This window comes from Callorhinchus milii, unplaced genomic scaffold (assembly GCF_018977255.1).
Source record: "Callorhinchus milii isolate IMCB2004 unplaced genomic scaffold, IMCB_Cmil_1.0 Scaffold2, whole genome shotgun sequence".
In the NCBI taxonomy this organism is placed as follows: Eukaryota; Metazoa; Chordata; class Chondrichthyes; order Chimaeriformes; family Callorhinchidae; genus Callorhinchus; species Callorhinchus milii.
The window spans coordinates 74,611,009-74,624,971 of NW_024704743.1; the positions used below are offsets into that span (position 1 = coordinate 74,611,009).

General features: G+C 50.8%; 1 protein-coding gene across 1 annotated transcript; it reads right to left on the reverse strand.

The window, feature by feature from the left end:
• Positions 1-8,162: 8,162 nt before the first annotated feature.
• On the reverse strand, positions 8,163-9,134 carry LOC103183428 (C-C chemokine receptor type 3-like). The gene has a single exon (XM_007900898.2). It carries the CDS (start codon positions 9,132-9,134, stop codon positions 8,163-8,165), a length of 972 nt encoding a protein of 323 aa, XP_007899089.2.
• Between the last annotated feature and the right edge of the window lie 4,829 nt (positions 9,135-13,963).

Here is a 13,963-nt window from a genome sequence, read left to right on the forward strand (position 1 = left end):
GGCCGGGGGGGGGGGGGGTGGGGTGAGGGTGAGCCGCTGGCCGGGGGGGGGGGGGTGAGGGTGAGCCGCTGGCCGGGGGGGGGGTGAGCCGCTGGCCGGGGGGGGGGTGAGCCGCTGGCCGGGGGGGGGGGGTGAGGGTGAGCCGCTGGCCGGGGGGGGGGGTGAGGGTGAGCCGCTGGCCGGGGGGGGGGTGAGGGTGAGCCGCTGGCCGGGGGGGGGGGGTGAGGGTGAGCCGCTGGCCGGGGGGGGGGTGAGGGTGATGCGCTGGCCGGGGGTGGGGGTGAGGGTGAGCCGCTGGCCGGGGGGTGAGGGTGAGCCGCTGGCCGGGGGGTGAGGGTGAGCCGCTGGCCGGGGGGGGAGGGTGAGCCGCTGGCCGGGGGGGGGTGAGCCGCTGGCCGGGGGTGAGGGTGATGCGCTGGCCGGGGGGGGGGGGTGAGCGCTGGCCGGGGGGTGAGGGTGAGCCGCTGGCCGGGGGGAGGGTGAGCCGCTGGCCGGGGGAGGGTGAGCCGCTGGCCGGGGGGGGTGAGCCGCTGGCCGGGGGGGGGGTGAGCCGCTGGCCGGGGGTGAGGGTGATGCGCTGGCGGGGGGGGGGGGGTGAGCCGCTGGCCGGGGGTGAGGGTGAGCCGCTGGCCGGGGGAGGGTGAGCCGCTGGCCGGGGGGAGGGTGAGCCGCTGGCCGGGGGGGGGTGAGCCGCTGGCCGGGGGTGAGGGTGAGCCGCTGGCCGGGGGGGGGGTGAGCCGCTGGCCGGGGGGGGTGAGCCGCTGGCCGGGGGGGGGGTGAGCCGCTGGCCGGGGGGGGGGGTGGGGTGAGCCGCTGGCCGGGGGGGGGGTGAGCCGCTGGCCGGGGGGGGGTGAGCCGCTGGCCGGGGGGGGGGGGGTGAGGGTGAGCCGCTGGCCGGGGGGGGGGTGAGCCGCTGGCCGGGGGGGGGGTGAGCCGCCGGCCGGGGGGGGTGAGCCGCTGGCCGGGGGGGGGGGGGTGAGCCGCTGGCCGGGGGGGGGGGGGGGGGGGGTGGGGTGAGGGTGAGCCGCTGGCCGGGGGGGAGGGGGGGGTGAGGGTGAGCCGCTGGCCGGGGGGGGGGTGAGCCGCTGGCCGGGGGGGAAGGGGGGGTGAGGGTGAGCCGCTGGCCGGGGGGGAGGGGGGGTGAGGGTGAGCCGCTGGCCGGGGTGGGGGTGAGCCGCTGGCCGGGGGGGGGGTGAGCCGCTGGCCGGGGGGGGGGTGAGCCGCTGGCCGGGGGGGGGTGAGCCGCTGGCCGGGGGGGGGTGAGCCGCTGCCGGGGGGGGGGTGAGCCGCTGGCCGGGGGGGGGGGGGGGGTGAGCCGCTGGCCGGGGGGGGGTGAGCCGCTGGCCGGGGGGGAGGGTGAGGGTGAGCCGCTGGCCGGGGAGGGGAGGGTGAGAGAGCCGCTCTCTCTGGGTGTCTCTGTCTCTATTTCTCTCCTCGTTCGGCGTCAAGGAGGCCGCCGGAAACAGGCGCGGCCATTACGCGTCACTTCCTGTGCGCCGGTGCCCCGGAGGTTGATGTAGTGGTTGTCATGGCCACACAACAGCGGGTCTCAGACTCTCTCTCACTCGTGCCTTGTGCTCGGTGTCTCGGGCTGTGGCTGTCACTGTGACACGCGCCCCCCCCCCCCCCCTGCAGCCAATACACCATTACATTTCTTTAGTCAGGGAGGGCAGTGAGGGGGGGCGGGAGGGCAGTGAGGGGGGGGGGCAGTGAGGGCGGGAGGGCAGTGAGGGCGGGAGGGCAGTGAGGGGGCCCAAGGCATGGCCGATGGGGAAGGCCTTGAGATGTGCCTCGCTTCTTTCCTCCCCCAGCATTCCCTCCATGAACCCCTCCAATCTGAGCTTGGTGCTGCTCACAGCACAGAGGCAACCCTGGTCAAAGTGGTGTCCACCTGTGACCAGGGCTCGCTCTGTCTCCTCGTCCTTCTTGAGCTCTCGGACACTTTCGATACAGTCGACTCTTACTTTTCCACTGCCTCTCCTCTCACCTCCACCTCAACGGTTCCGTTCTTGCCGGGGTCCAATCCTACCTTTCCCACCATCTGCACTTAGTGTCCACCAACGGCTTCTCCTCCAGCCCCCGCATTGTCACATGTGGCGTCCCTCAGAGCTCTGTCTTCGGTCCCCTCCTCTTCAATCTATACATGCTCCTACTCAGTGATGTTGTGTGTCTGACGAAGGGTCATGAACCCGAAATGTTGATCCACTTTCTCCATAGATGCTGCCTGATCTGCTGAGTGTTCTCAGCGATCTCTGCTTTTGTTTGTAATTTGTTGTTGTTGTTCAGGGAGACAAAGGAGAGAGTGAGGCGAAAGGAAGGTGGGATGGATTTCCAAAAGCTGTGGGGACTGAAAGCCCAACCTTGGATGGTGGCAGGGTACATGGAGCAGGTCAGAACCTGCTCAGTGGAGGGAGTGGACAAGTTGATATGGGTTAATCAGGTCACAACAACAAAAAAATTACATTTATAGAGCGCCTTTCATGTCGGGAGGATGTCCCAAAGTGCTGAACAGTCAGATGTTGGGGCCCGAGCATAGGGGAGGGTTGGTGTAGGGGTGAGGAAGGCAGACAGGTGGGAGGGAGACCAAAGGCACGGTCAAAGAGAAGGGTCTTAAGACCGGCCTTGAAGGAGGCAAGGGAGGAAGCGAGGCGAAGGGACCGTGGGATGGAGTTCCAGAGTGTGGGGGCAGAGAGGCTGAAAGCCCGGCCACCGCTGGTAGGGTGGGTTGGACGGGAGACATGAAACAGGCCTGATGAGCGGAGGGAGCGGGCAGGTTGGTAAGGAGTCAGCAGGTCAGAGAGGTAGGAGGGGGCAAGGCCATGGATGCCCTTAAAGGTGAGGACCAGAATCTTGAACTCGATCCTCTGGGGGATGGGGAGCCAGTGGAGTCGGGCGAGGGTGGGAGTGATGAGATCGCGGAGCCTGGTGCGTGAGAGTACACGAGCTGCAGAGTTTTGGATGATTTGCAGCTTGTGAAGGGAAGAGTTGGAAGGCCGATGAGGAGGGAGTTCCCGTAATCGAGCCTTGATGTGACGAATGCGTGGGTGAGGGTTTCGGCAGCCTGAATGGTGAGGCAGTGGTGGAGGTAGACAGTGCCGGTCATGGTGCGGATGTGGGGGAGAAAGGACAGTTCAGGGTCAAACAAGACACCCAGGTTCCTGACTGGCTTAGTGAGGTCGAGTGTGCAGCTGTGGAGGCTGATGCTGCCAGCACCTGAGGTGCGGAGGCGCTGGCGCGAGCCAATCAGGAGAGCCTCGGTCTTGCTGAGGTGAGTTGGAGAAAATTGGCCCTCGTCCAGTACTTGATGTCAGTCAGAACCTCAGTAGTTCAGGGTGGAGGCAGAGAGGTAGAGTTGGGTGTCATCCGCATACATGTGGAAATTTACTCCATGTCTGCGGATGACATCACCAAGAGGGAGCATGTAGAGGGTGAATTGAAGGGGACCGAGCACAGAGCCCTGAGGAACACCTCATGAGACAATGCGGGGGCTGGAGGAGAAACCATTTGCCACAACGAAATGGAGGCGGTGTGAAAAGTAAAACCTGAACCAATCAAGGACAGAATCTTGAAGGTTGAGGTGGGAGGAGAGGCAGTGGAGGAGGATTGAGTGGTCCACGGTGTCAAAGGCAGCGGAGAGGACGAGGAGGCAGAGGGAGCCCTGGTCACACATGGTCAGGATGTCGTTTGTAACCTTGACCAGAGCAGTTTCCGTGCTGTGGGCAGCACGGAAACCCGATTGGAGGGGTTCATGGAGGGAGTGAGAGGAGAGGAAAGAGCGAAGCTGAGGTAGGAAGGCACAAGTTGCTGTGTGTGACGAAACAGCTTTGGATGGATGCGTAATTTTTGAAAATAGTTTAAAATTGCAAAGTGTCTTTCTTCCGTTTGAAGACCTTTTCTTACATAGTTTAGAATTCACTGGCCACTCTGCTGCCTATAGATTGAGACGTCCTCCCGACGTGAAAGGCGCTATACAAGTGTAATTTTGTTGTTGTTGTTGGGCTACTTTGGGGCTAGTATTTTGGTGGGCTTTGGGCTACAAACATATTTCAGTTTCTGGCAAACCGGCCACCTGCTACCTCCACTCTGCCCCAGGTACAGACTACTGCCATGGTAAACCATGCAGTTTTAACTGGTTAAACTCCCCAACAAATGTTCTGGGTCCCAAGCCTAGGCTCTTGCCAACCTGCGCCTCATGCTCTCCGGTATTATGTTGGCAGGATGCTTCCCTCCAGGGAGGGTGTGCACATTCCATTCCAAACATGGGATGTGTCCATTTTGTCGTGGGCCTCATGGAACTCCTAGTTTGGTTTGGAAAGTCTTAAGCATAGTGATAGGTTTATGCATGTGTCAGACACCCAGCTGACCAAACAAATGCGAGCAAAGGAACACTTCTGTCACAGTCCACTGCACCAACAGACAGTGACTTCAGCACAGCCTGGTTATGTAAGAACCCTCCTCTCTCCCGATTTATACAGATACTCGAGCAGCACGATTAGGAAAGCTTGATGGTATTTTATTGGAATTTCTCATAGCCTAACTTATACTTCCCGACAAATCAGATAAATACAACGCAATTTAGAATAATAAAACCTCACACATTTAACTACACAGCTGGCAGCCTTTTAACAAGTTAGTCAATCATGATCCTCCTCTTTATCAGGCATGTACCTCTTTGATGTCAAAACAAAACGAAGAGTGATGCAGGCTCGCTCTTTTTAAGGATATTAAGCCCATCTTCGTATTTTGGGAGTATCTGAATTATCTCCCTCCTGAATTATTCAGTGTTACAGTGGCCACACCCCCCATGCAGCTACGATCCTCTTTTTCCTGCCAAAAAATCATTATATCATGATGGCCCCGCCACCTGGATACTAATGATCCTTTTTTTCCTTCCCAGTGGTTTTATTTGTCCCGATGTCAAACTTGATGGCGCCAAAGAGGCATTTAGCTTTAAAATTAAATACAATCCATGGACTTAAAATGCTCTTAATGCCACGTGTCTTATATTGTGTAACCGCACATACGCAAACTTTCTAATGGCACATACATCAAGCTTGCAAGAGTGCACAGGCTCACTTAATATATGGTTGTGCTAAAGCACTGTTAAACAACTGCCTTTTTGAATATACGGTTGTGCTAAAGCACTGTTAAATAATTGTGCTTTAGCACAAGCATATATTCAAAAAGGCATAAAAATACATAGAAAAGCAACTTTACGATACAAAAAATGGAGTGTCTGTGACAAGACACACAGACAGAGAGATATAGATAGATACTCAGAGAGAGAGACAGAAAGAGAGATACAGAGACACAGATATACAAAGACACACCGACAGAGAGATAGATACAGAAAGAGAGACACACACAGACATAGAGAGAGTGGTACAGTGAGAGACAGATACAGAGACAACAACAACAAAATTGCATTTGTATAGCGCCTTTCACTTCGGGAAGACATCCCAAGGCACTGGACAGACAGAGTTTCGGACCTGAGGTGAGGGTCGGGGTGGGGGAGGGTGGAGGGCAGGGGAGAAGCAGGGAGATCAAAAGCACGGTCGAAGAGGAGGGTCTTGAGGTGGGTCTTGAAGGTGGCGAGGGAGAGGTCGAGACAAAGGGACTGTGGAATGAGATCCAGAGGGTGCGTGCAGAGTGGCGGAAGGCCCGCCCGCCGATAGTGGGCGAGCAAGGCAGGGGTCATGAAGCAGGCCGGAAACCGCTGAGCGGAGGGAGCGGACGGGATGATAGGGGGTTAGGAGGTCAGAGAGGTAAGGGGGAGCAAGACCATGGAGGGCTCTGAAGCTGAGGACCAGGATCTTGAACTATATCCACTTTGTGAAGGGAAGCCAGTGGAGTTGGCAAGGATGGGGGTGATAGGGTCACGGAGCCTAGTGCGGGAGAGGACACGGGCTGCAGAGATCTGGATGATCTGCAGCCTGTAGAGGGAGGAGTTGGGGAGGCCGACAAGCAGTGAGTTTGCATAGTCGAGCCTCGATGTAATAACATAACATAACATGTAGGAGCAGGAGTAGGCCATTCGGCCCTTCGAGCCTGCCCCGCCATTCAATCATGGCTGATCTTCTAATCTAACTCCAGCTAATACCATAACCCTGCCTTGTCCCCATATCCCTTAATCCCTTTTGCAATAAGAAATCTATCTATCTCAGTCTTGAATATGTTCAAGGACTGAGCGTCAACAGCCCTTTGGGGTAGTGAGTTCCATACATTCACCACCCTTTGAGTGAAGAAGTTCTTCCTCAACTCAGTGCGAAAGGGCTGGCCTCTGATTTTAAGGTTGTGACCCCTGGTTTTAGTTTCTCCAACCAGGGGAAACAATCTCCCACTATCTACTCTATCATGCCCTTTGATGATCTTATAGGCTTCTATAAGATCCCCTCTAATTCTTCTATATTGTAGAGAATATAGGCCCAAATTGGTCAGCCTATCCTCGTAACTCATCCCCTTGTAAATCTACGCTGCACCCCCTCCAAGGCAAGTACGTCCTTCCTTAAATGAGGAGACCAAAACTGGACACAGTATTCCAGGTGTGGTCTCACCAGGGCCCTATACAGTTGCAGCAAGACTTCCCTACTCTTATACTCTAATCCTTTCATAATGAATGCTAACATACCGTTCGCCTTCCTAATTGCTGCTGCGCCTGCAGACTAACTTTCTGTGATTGGTGTACAAGGACACCCAAGTCCCTCTGGACACTAACACATTCCAATCTCTCCCCTTCTAAAAAATAACCCGCTCTACTGTTTTTGCTACCTAGGTGGATGACTTCGCACTTCCCTACATTATACTTCATCTGCCACCTACCTGCCCAATCACCTAACCTATCTATATCGCGCTGCATTTTTTTAATGTCGTCCTCTATGTTGACACTTCCTCCTAGTTTTGTGTCATCTGCGAATTTAGATATATTAACTTCGATGTCCTCATCTAGATTGTTGATGTAGATGGTAAATAGCTGAGGCCCAAGGACTGATCCTTGTGGCACTCCACTAGTCACATCCCGCCAATCCGAAAAGGACCCGTTTATCCCTACTCTTTGTTTCCTACCCGTTAACCATTCCCCAATCCACGTTAATATGCTCCCCCAATTCCATGGGCCCTTATCTTTTGGACTAACCTTTTATGCGGCACCTTATCGAATGCCTTCTGGAAGTCCAAATAGACCACATCCACTGATTCACCCTTATCTCGTTTACTGGAAATGTCCTCAAAAACTCTATGAGATTTGTCAAACATGACTTCCCTTTTGTAAAGCCATGTTGACTTGGCCTAATTATGTTGTGCTCCCCTAAATACTGCATACCACATCCTTAACCAACAATTCTAATTTTTTTGCTATCACTGATGTGAGTCTAACTGGCCTATAGTTCCCCATCTTTTCCTTTCCACCGTTTTTAAATAGTGGTGTAACATTTGCGATCTTCCAATCCATGCAGACTCTTCCAGAATCCAAGAAATTTTGGAAGATCAGACATAAGGCCTCCACTATCTCATAAGCTACCTCTTTTAAAACCCTGGGATGCAAGGGGTGTATGAGGGTATCAGCGGCCTGCGGTGTGAGACAGTGTCAGAGCCGGGCGGTGTTGCAGTGGTGGGGAAGGCAGAGCGGGTAATGGCACAGATGTGGGATAGAAAGGATAGTTGAGGGTCAAACAAGAAGCCAAGGTCCCGGACTGGCTTAGCAAGGTGGAGTGTGCAACCATGGATGGTGATGCTGTCAGCACTTGAGGTGAGAAGGCGCTGACGGGAGCCAATCAGGAGAGCCTCGGTCTTGTTGACGTTCAACTGAAGAAAGTTTGCTCTCATCCAGGACTTGATGTCTGATGGACATTCAGTCAGGACAGCAGTGGTCCTGGAGTTGAGGGTGGAGGCAGAGAAATAGAGTTGGGTGTCATCCGCATACATGTGGAAGTTGACCCCGTGTCTGCCGATGATGTCACCAAGAGGGAGCAATATAGATATTGAAGACATTGAGACATACACAGACAGAGAGAAACAGACAGAAAGAGAAAGAAAGACACATACATGCACACACACACAGAGTCAGAGAGACAGAGAGAGAGAGAGGTACAGAGACACAGAGGGAGAGATACTGTACAGTTACTAAACCTATTGCTTCCGAAGGTACAATGTTACAAGCTCAACCTTCACTTGATTACCTTTCTAGAAACCACTAACTCACCATCGAACCAGCTTTGAGAGCCGCTGCAGTTGGCAGTTTTACATCTGGGAACTTGTTTGCTGAATTTAATACATTTTCCCAGACATTGTGCTAAATACATTTTAAGTTTTGTATGCACAAAAGCGTAAAACACGGGGTTTAGACAGCAGTGAAAATAAGCAACGTTACGACTGATGAAATACGCGTAGTCAATGTGTTTGCTTGTCTCACAGGTTGTGAATAGCGACACATCAAGTTGTTTCAGAGAGACCAGGAAAATCACCATATTGTATGGTGCCCAACACAGGAAGAAAATCACAATACACAAGATAACCTTCACTGCTTTGTACTTCTTCCTTGCTTTACACCTCAGCACAGTGTTCATGATTTTATAACAGCAATACACAATGACAACTAATGGAATTAAGAAGAACAATATAATTTGCTGATAATACCCGAACAGTAACCAGATGTGTTCACTATCTTCTGGATAGTTAGCCTCACAAAACTTTGTTTGAACCCATGTAATTTCAGTGGAGTAAATGAATTCAGGCACTGAGGCTGATAAACTAATTGCCCAAACGACCAGGCTTGCTGTGACTGCGTAGCAGGTTTTTCTACTCCTTGCAGCGTAAACAGCGTGGACCACAGCAAAGTATCGATCAGCCGTCATCAGTGTCAGAAACATGATCCCGTTGTAATAGCCAACGAAGAAAACACCGCTCAATAATTTGCACATGACGTTCCCAAAGACCCATCCAGATACGTGATCCTTTGCCCAAAACGGGAGCGAGGCGGCAAAAAGCAAATCCGAAATGGCCAGATTCACAATGAATATGTCCGTTATGGTTTTCAGCTTCTCGTACCTCAACATGATCCACAAAACCAAACTGTTTCCAACCACGCTTAAAATGAAGATCAAGCTGTACAAAGTGACCGTCAATGTGACTCCAAACATGTTGCTATCGTAATTTTAACAGAGAACAACAGTCTTCGTCAAAGTAACTGTAATTGTAATTGTCATAGTTATAATAATCCTCAGTAGGCAGTGCAGTCATCATCCCTCCGCTCTGCAGAAGTAATCCTTGCTCAGTCAAATAAAATTGAGGTGTCAGCCTAGCTCAGTGGGTAGCACTCTGGCCTCTGAGTCAGAATGTTACAGGTTCAAGCCTCTGTTGGGGTTGTTGTGATCCTGGCTGACACTCAGTGTAGTGCTGGGGAGATGCTGCATTATTGGATTTGGGTCTTTTGGATGAGATATTAAACCGAGATATCATCTGCCTGTTAGGTTGATGCTAAAAGATCCCATGACACTATTTGAGAAAGGAATGCAATGAATGACTATTTTTATTTGGGGGATTGTTGACCGCAACAACAAGAGAGGATCTTTAATGTCCACTTTAACATGCATACAGGACTTTGGTTTGATGCACCAGATTTCCAGAGAATATAGGAGTAAATTATCCATCTAGCAGTAATCTTTATCTCCAACAACAACAGTTTTACATTTATAAAGTGCCTTTCATATCGGAAGGTTATCTCGAAGTGGTTCGAGATATCTGTCTCTGTATGTGTGTGTCTCTGTATTTGTGTGTCTGCATGTGTCTCTGTATTTATCTTTCTCTGTCTGTGTATGTGTTTGTATCTCTCTCTCTCGTCTGTGAGTGTTTCTGTGTCTCTCTGTTTCTATGTGTGTCTGTGTATCTCTGTCTGTGTGTGTCTCGCTATATGTCTCTCTTTCTGTCTATGCATGTCTGTACCTCTTTGTCTGTCTGTCTGTCTGTCTGTCTGTCTTTCTCTGTATCTATCTCTCTCTGTGGCTCTGTATCTCTCTCTCTTTGTGTCTCGGTATCTGTCTCTCTGTCTATGTATCTTTCACTCTCTCTGGATATCGCTGTCTCTCTCTCTGTATATATCTGTCTCTCTCTCTTTCTCTTATGTGTATCTATGTGTGTGTGTGTGTCTCTCTCTGACTCGGTCTCTGTTTGTGTGTCTGATTCTCTCTCTGTCTCAGCTCTTTATCTCTCTATCTGTTTCTGTGTACATCTCTCTCTCTATATATATATATAATCTGTGTAAGTCTTTCTGTCTGTCTGTTTTGAGACTGACAGCAAAAGTCTGTGTCTCTCTGTCTGGGTAGTTTTTTTAAAAAAAGAGGAAAGCAGTGATGACAGCGGTTTTGAGGGGGAGTGGGACAGGCCCTGAGGAGAGGGACTGGTTGACCTTGTCGCCCGCTCTGCTCGCCCCACTATTGGTGGGCAGGCCTTCCGCCACTCTGCACCCACCCTCTGGAAATCCATCCCGCAGTCCCTCAGTCTCGTCCCCTCCCTCACCATCTTCAAGACCCACCTCAAGACCTTCTTCTTCGACCGTGCTTTCGATCTCCCTGCTTCCCCACCTGCCCTCTACCCTCCCCCAACCCAACCCTCAGCTCAGGTCTGTAACTCTGTCTGGGGGAAAATGACCTTTGAGGGAGGAGGAGAGGTGGGAAGAGTCCAGATGTGGATGAGGGAAGGAGAGGTTGGTTGCCTTCTGGATCCAGGGGGAGGCTCTTGCAGAGAGAGTGGGCGATGGGGCAGTTGGGGTGGCTGCTTTGGGACAACCAACAACGTGTGTTGTGATGAGCATGGCAGAGGATGCCCAGGCTGGAACAGAGGGAGCCTGTGGAAAAGTCCAGGAGAGAGAGAAGGAGAGGAGGGCGGTGGGAGAAAAGGACAGAGGTTCAGTATCGGAATGTGAGAGTAGAAATGGGGGCATTTTGAGGGGGTTGGCTCAGGTCAGGGGCGTTAGCCAAAATGCGCACAGCGAGAGACCTGGAGCGAGCAATCAGCGGGGCATGGAGGGGCTTAGAGGAGACAGTCCCGGGGAGAGAGAGAGGGGGGATAGCATTCATAGTCTTATTTGCTAGGCTAGACAAAACCCCAGCTTAATAAAAATACAGGTTTGAGAGGAGAGACAAAAGAGGTGCACCAAATTCCCACTCTCACGAAATTCATGGTGTAGTGGCCTCACTCCATCTACAGCTCACTCTAACGGCCTCTGTGCTGGAGTGAAGCTCTGGCAAGACTTCCCTTTATATCATCCCCAGAGAGAACCAGTTCAACTTGTCAGCTAAGAATAACACCTTGCCAATGATTTCCTTCCCGCCGATCAGAAAGACAAGTTAGAAAAGAACAAGTAAACACACAGATTTAACCAGATTCTCTACTATTTTATTATTTTACCTGTCTTTCTGTCTGTGTCTCTCTACCTCTCTCTATGTGTGCCTTTCTCTGTCTGTGTGTGTCTCAGTATCTGTCTCCTTTTCTGTCTGTGTGTGTTTCTCTCTCTATGGCTGCATCTCTCTCTCTTTCTCTCTGTACCTACAACATCAACAACAAAATTACATTTGAAAAGTGCCTTTCACGCCGGGAGGATGTCCCAAGGCGATGGACAGACAGAGTTATGGACCCGAGCTGGAGGTCGCGGAGAGTGGGGGGAAAGCAGGGAGATCGAAAGCACGGGTGAAGAGGGTCTTGAGATGGGTCTTGAAGGTGACAAGGGAGGGGGTGAGGGATGGTGTTCCAGAGGGTGGGGGCAGAATGGCAGAAGGCCTGTCTGGGGGGGGGCATGAAGCAGGCCGGAGCCCGCTGAGCGGAGGGAGTGAACAGGATGGTAGGGCGTTAGGAGGTCGCAGAGGTAAGGGGGAGCAAAGACCATGAAGAGCTTTGAAGGTGAGGACCAGGATCTTCACGTTCAAAGACCTCTCGTTCCATGTGTCTCTGTATCTCTCTTTCTTTATGTGTCTCTGTATCTCTTTGTCTGTGTGTGTCTGGGTTACCTGTCTCTCTGTCTGTGTGTCTCTGTACCTCTCCACTCACCTCCACCTCAACGGTTCTGTTCTTGCCTGGTTCCAATCTTACCTTTCCCACCGACTGTACTTCGTGGCCATCAACGGCTTCTCCGCTAGCCCCCGCACTGTCATGTGTGGTGTCCCTCAGGGCTCTGTCCGCATTGAGGCAGCGTGAGGCTTTGCTTGATAGGAGATCAAATCTTATGGAATAAGAAACTGAGGAAATGCGACATTTCCTGTTTTCTGTAATTGGAAAGCGTAGTGTCCTGGGTCGAGCAAAACCACACGATCAAATAGAACAAAGGGGGCATACTAGCAGATATATACATAATGATAAACGTTGCATTTGATTTAGTGGCAATTTTCATTGAAAAATCCCAAAGCACTTTTATTGAGTTTTCTGTAAAATGTAGAGCCTGTGAATTTGTATGCAAATCTGCATTTATATCTCCAAGAAATGGTCACAAAGTGAATGAACAGCTCCTTTCTAATTGTGAATGGGATCTTTGACGTCCACATGTCCAGGCTGGTGGGATCTTGGTTTAATGTCTCATCCAGTAACTGCTTGGAATGTCAGCCTAAACTATGAGCAAAACTATGTCCATCTACTCTAAATGGATTGACTGCACCCTGGGGAATTTAGAGAGACAAAGCAGTCAATCAGAACAAACTTACAGTCAAAAGGAGAACTCAATGAATTTTATAGATCAAGTGTGAAGTGACTGAATGGTATTTCCCAATGTTATGTTCCTAGAAAGACTGTAAAAGAATTCAACTAAAGTAAATATAAAAATGACAAAAAACCCAGCAGCTAAATTTGTAGGTATTGTGATATCAGGAGGAACCTGTGATCAGAGTTTTGGCATGTGTCTATCAATGAGTAAGACCAAGTGAGTCCTGCATGTGAGAACCACATTTGCTTGTTTCTAGTCTCACAAAGGGCAATTGACACGCTCAAAATGCCTGGAAATGCTGCACAAAACTACTCCTTTGTATGTCTGAATTCCCCACGGTGCAGGTTGAATGAATTCAGGCATAGGGTTTGAGATGAAACTACATCAGCCATGCTCCAGTAGCTGGTGGATTCTGTCCTGATGGAGGCCAGTGTATAGATTATATCCATATAATCACCAATATAGTGTTATTTAGCATTACATAGAGCATCATCTGTTTCCCCAATTACGTAAAGTCAGGTTAATAGTTAAGGCAGAGAAATGCTTCCTTTTTGGCCTTTCTTATAATATTTTTTGATTTGGTGATTCACCCATTTAATTGTTTTTGTGCTTTTTATTTCTGGATAAACTAATTAACTAATAAACTGCTTTGGGTTTCTTGGCTAATGCCCACATCAGATCAAAATATTTCTTTTTTCTGATGAAAACTGGATGAGTGGCAGGAAACAATGTCACAATATATTGAGAATTAAATATTGGTGAGAACCAGTTGTGAAAGAATCTACCCACATACATTCTAAACTTTTCACCCATAAAGGCATATATAAATGGGTTCACACAGCAGTGTGTGAAGGCTGAAGACTGTGTAATTTGGAGTGCCATTTGTAGACTATGTTTGTTTTCAATTTTATTCAAAATCTCCATTTCCAGCAAAGAATTGAGGAAAAGTACAATATTATACGGGATCCAACACAAAAAACACAATCATTACTGATTGTGGACTCCATTTTGTGGAATCCTGTAGGTCAGTGGTTAGAGCACTCGCTTTGCAAGCGAGAGACCTGAGTTCAATTCCAGGCAGGACGAAACCTTGGGCAAGTTTCCTTACTCCACACAGAGCCTAATAATAATCCCTCCAAAACCAAAACCAATAATAAATTGGTCATTTTCAATCTATGACTGTTTGTGGGACATTGCTGTGCGCAATTGGCTGCCGCGTTCGCCCACAAATATAGTCGATTCACTTTACAGTATATTCTGTGAAGCGCTTTGAGATGCCGA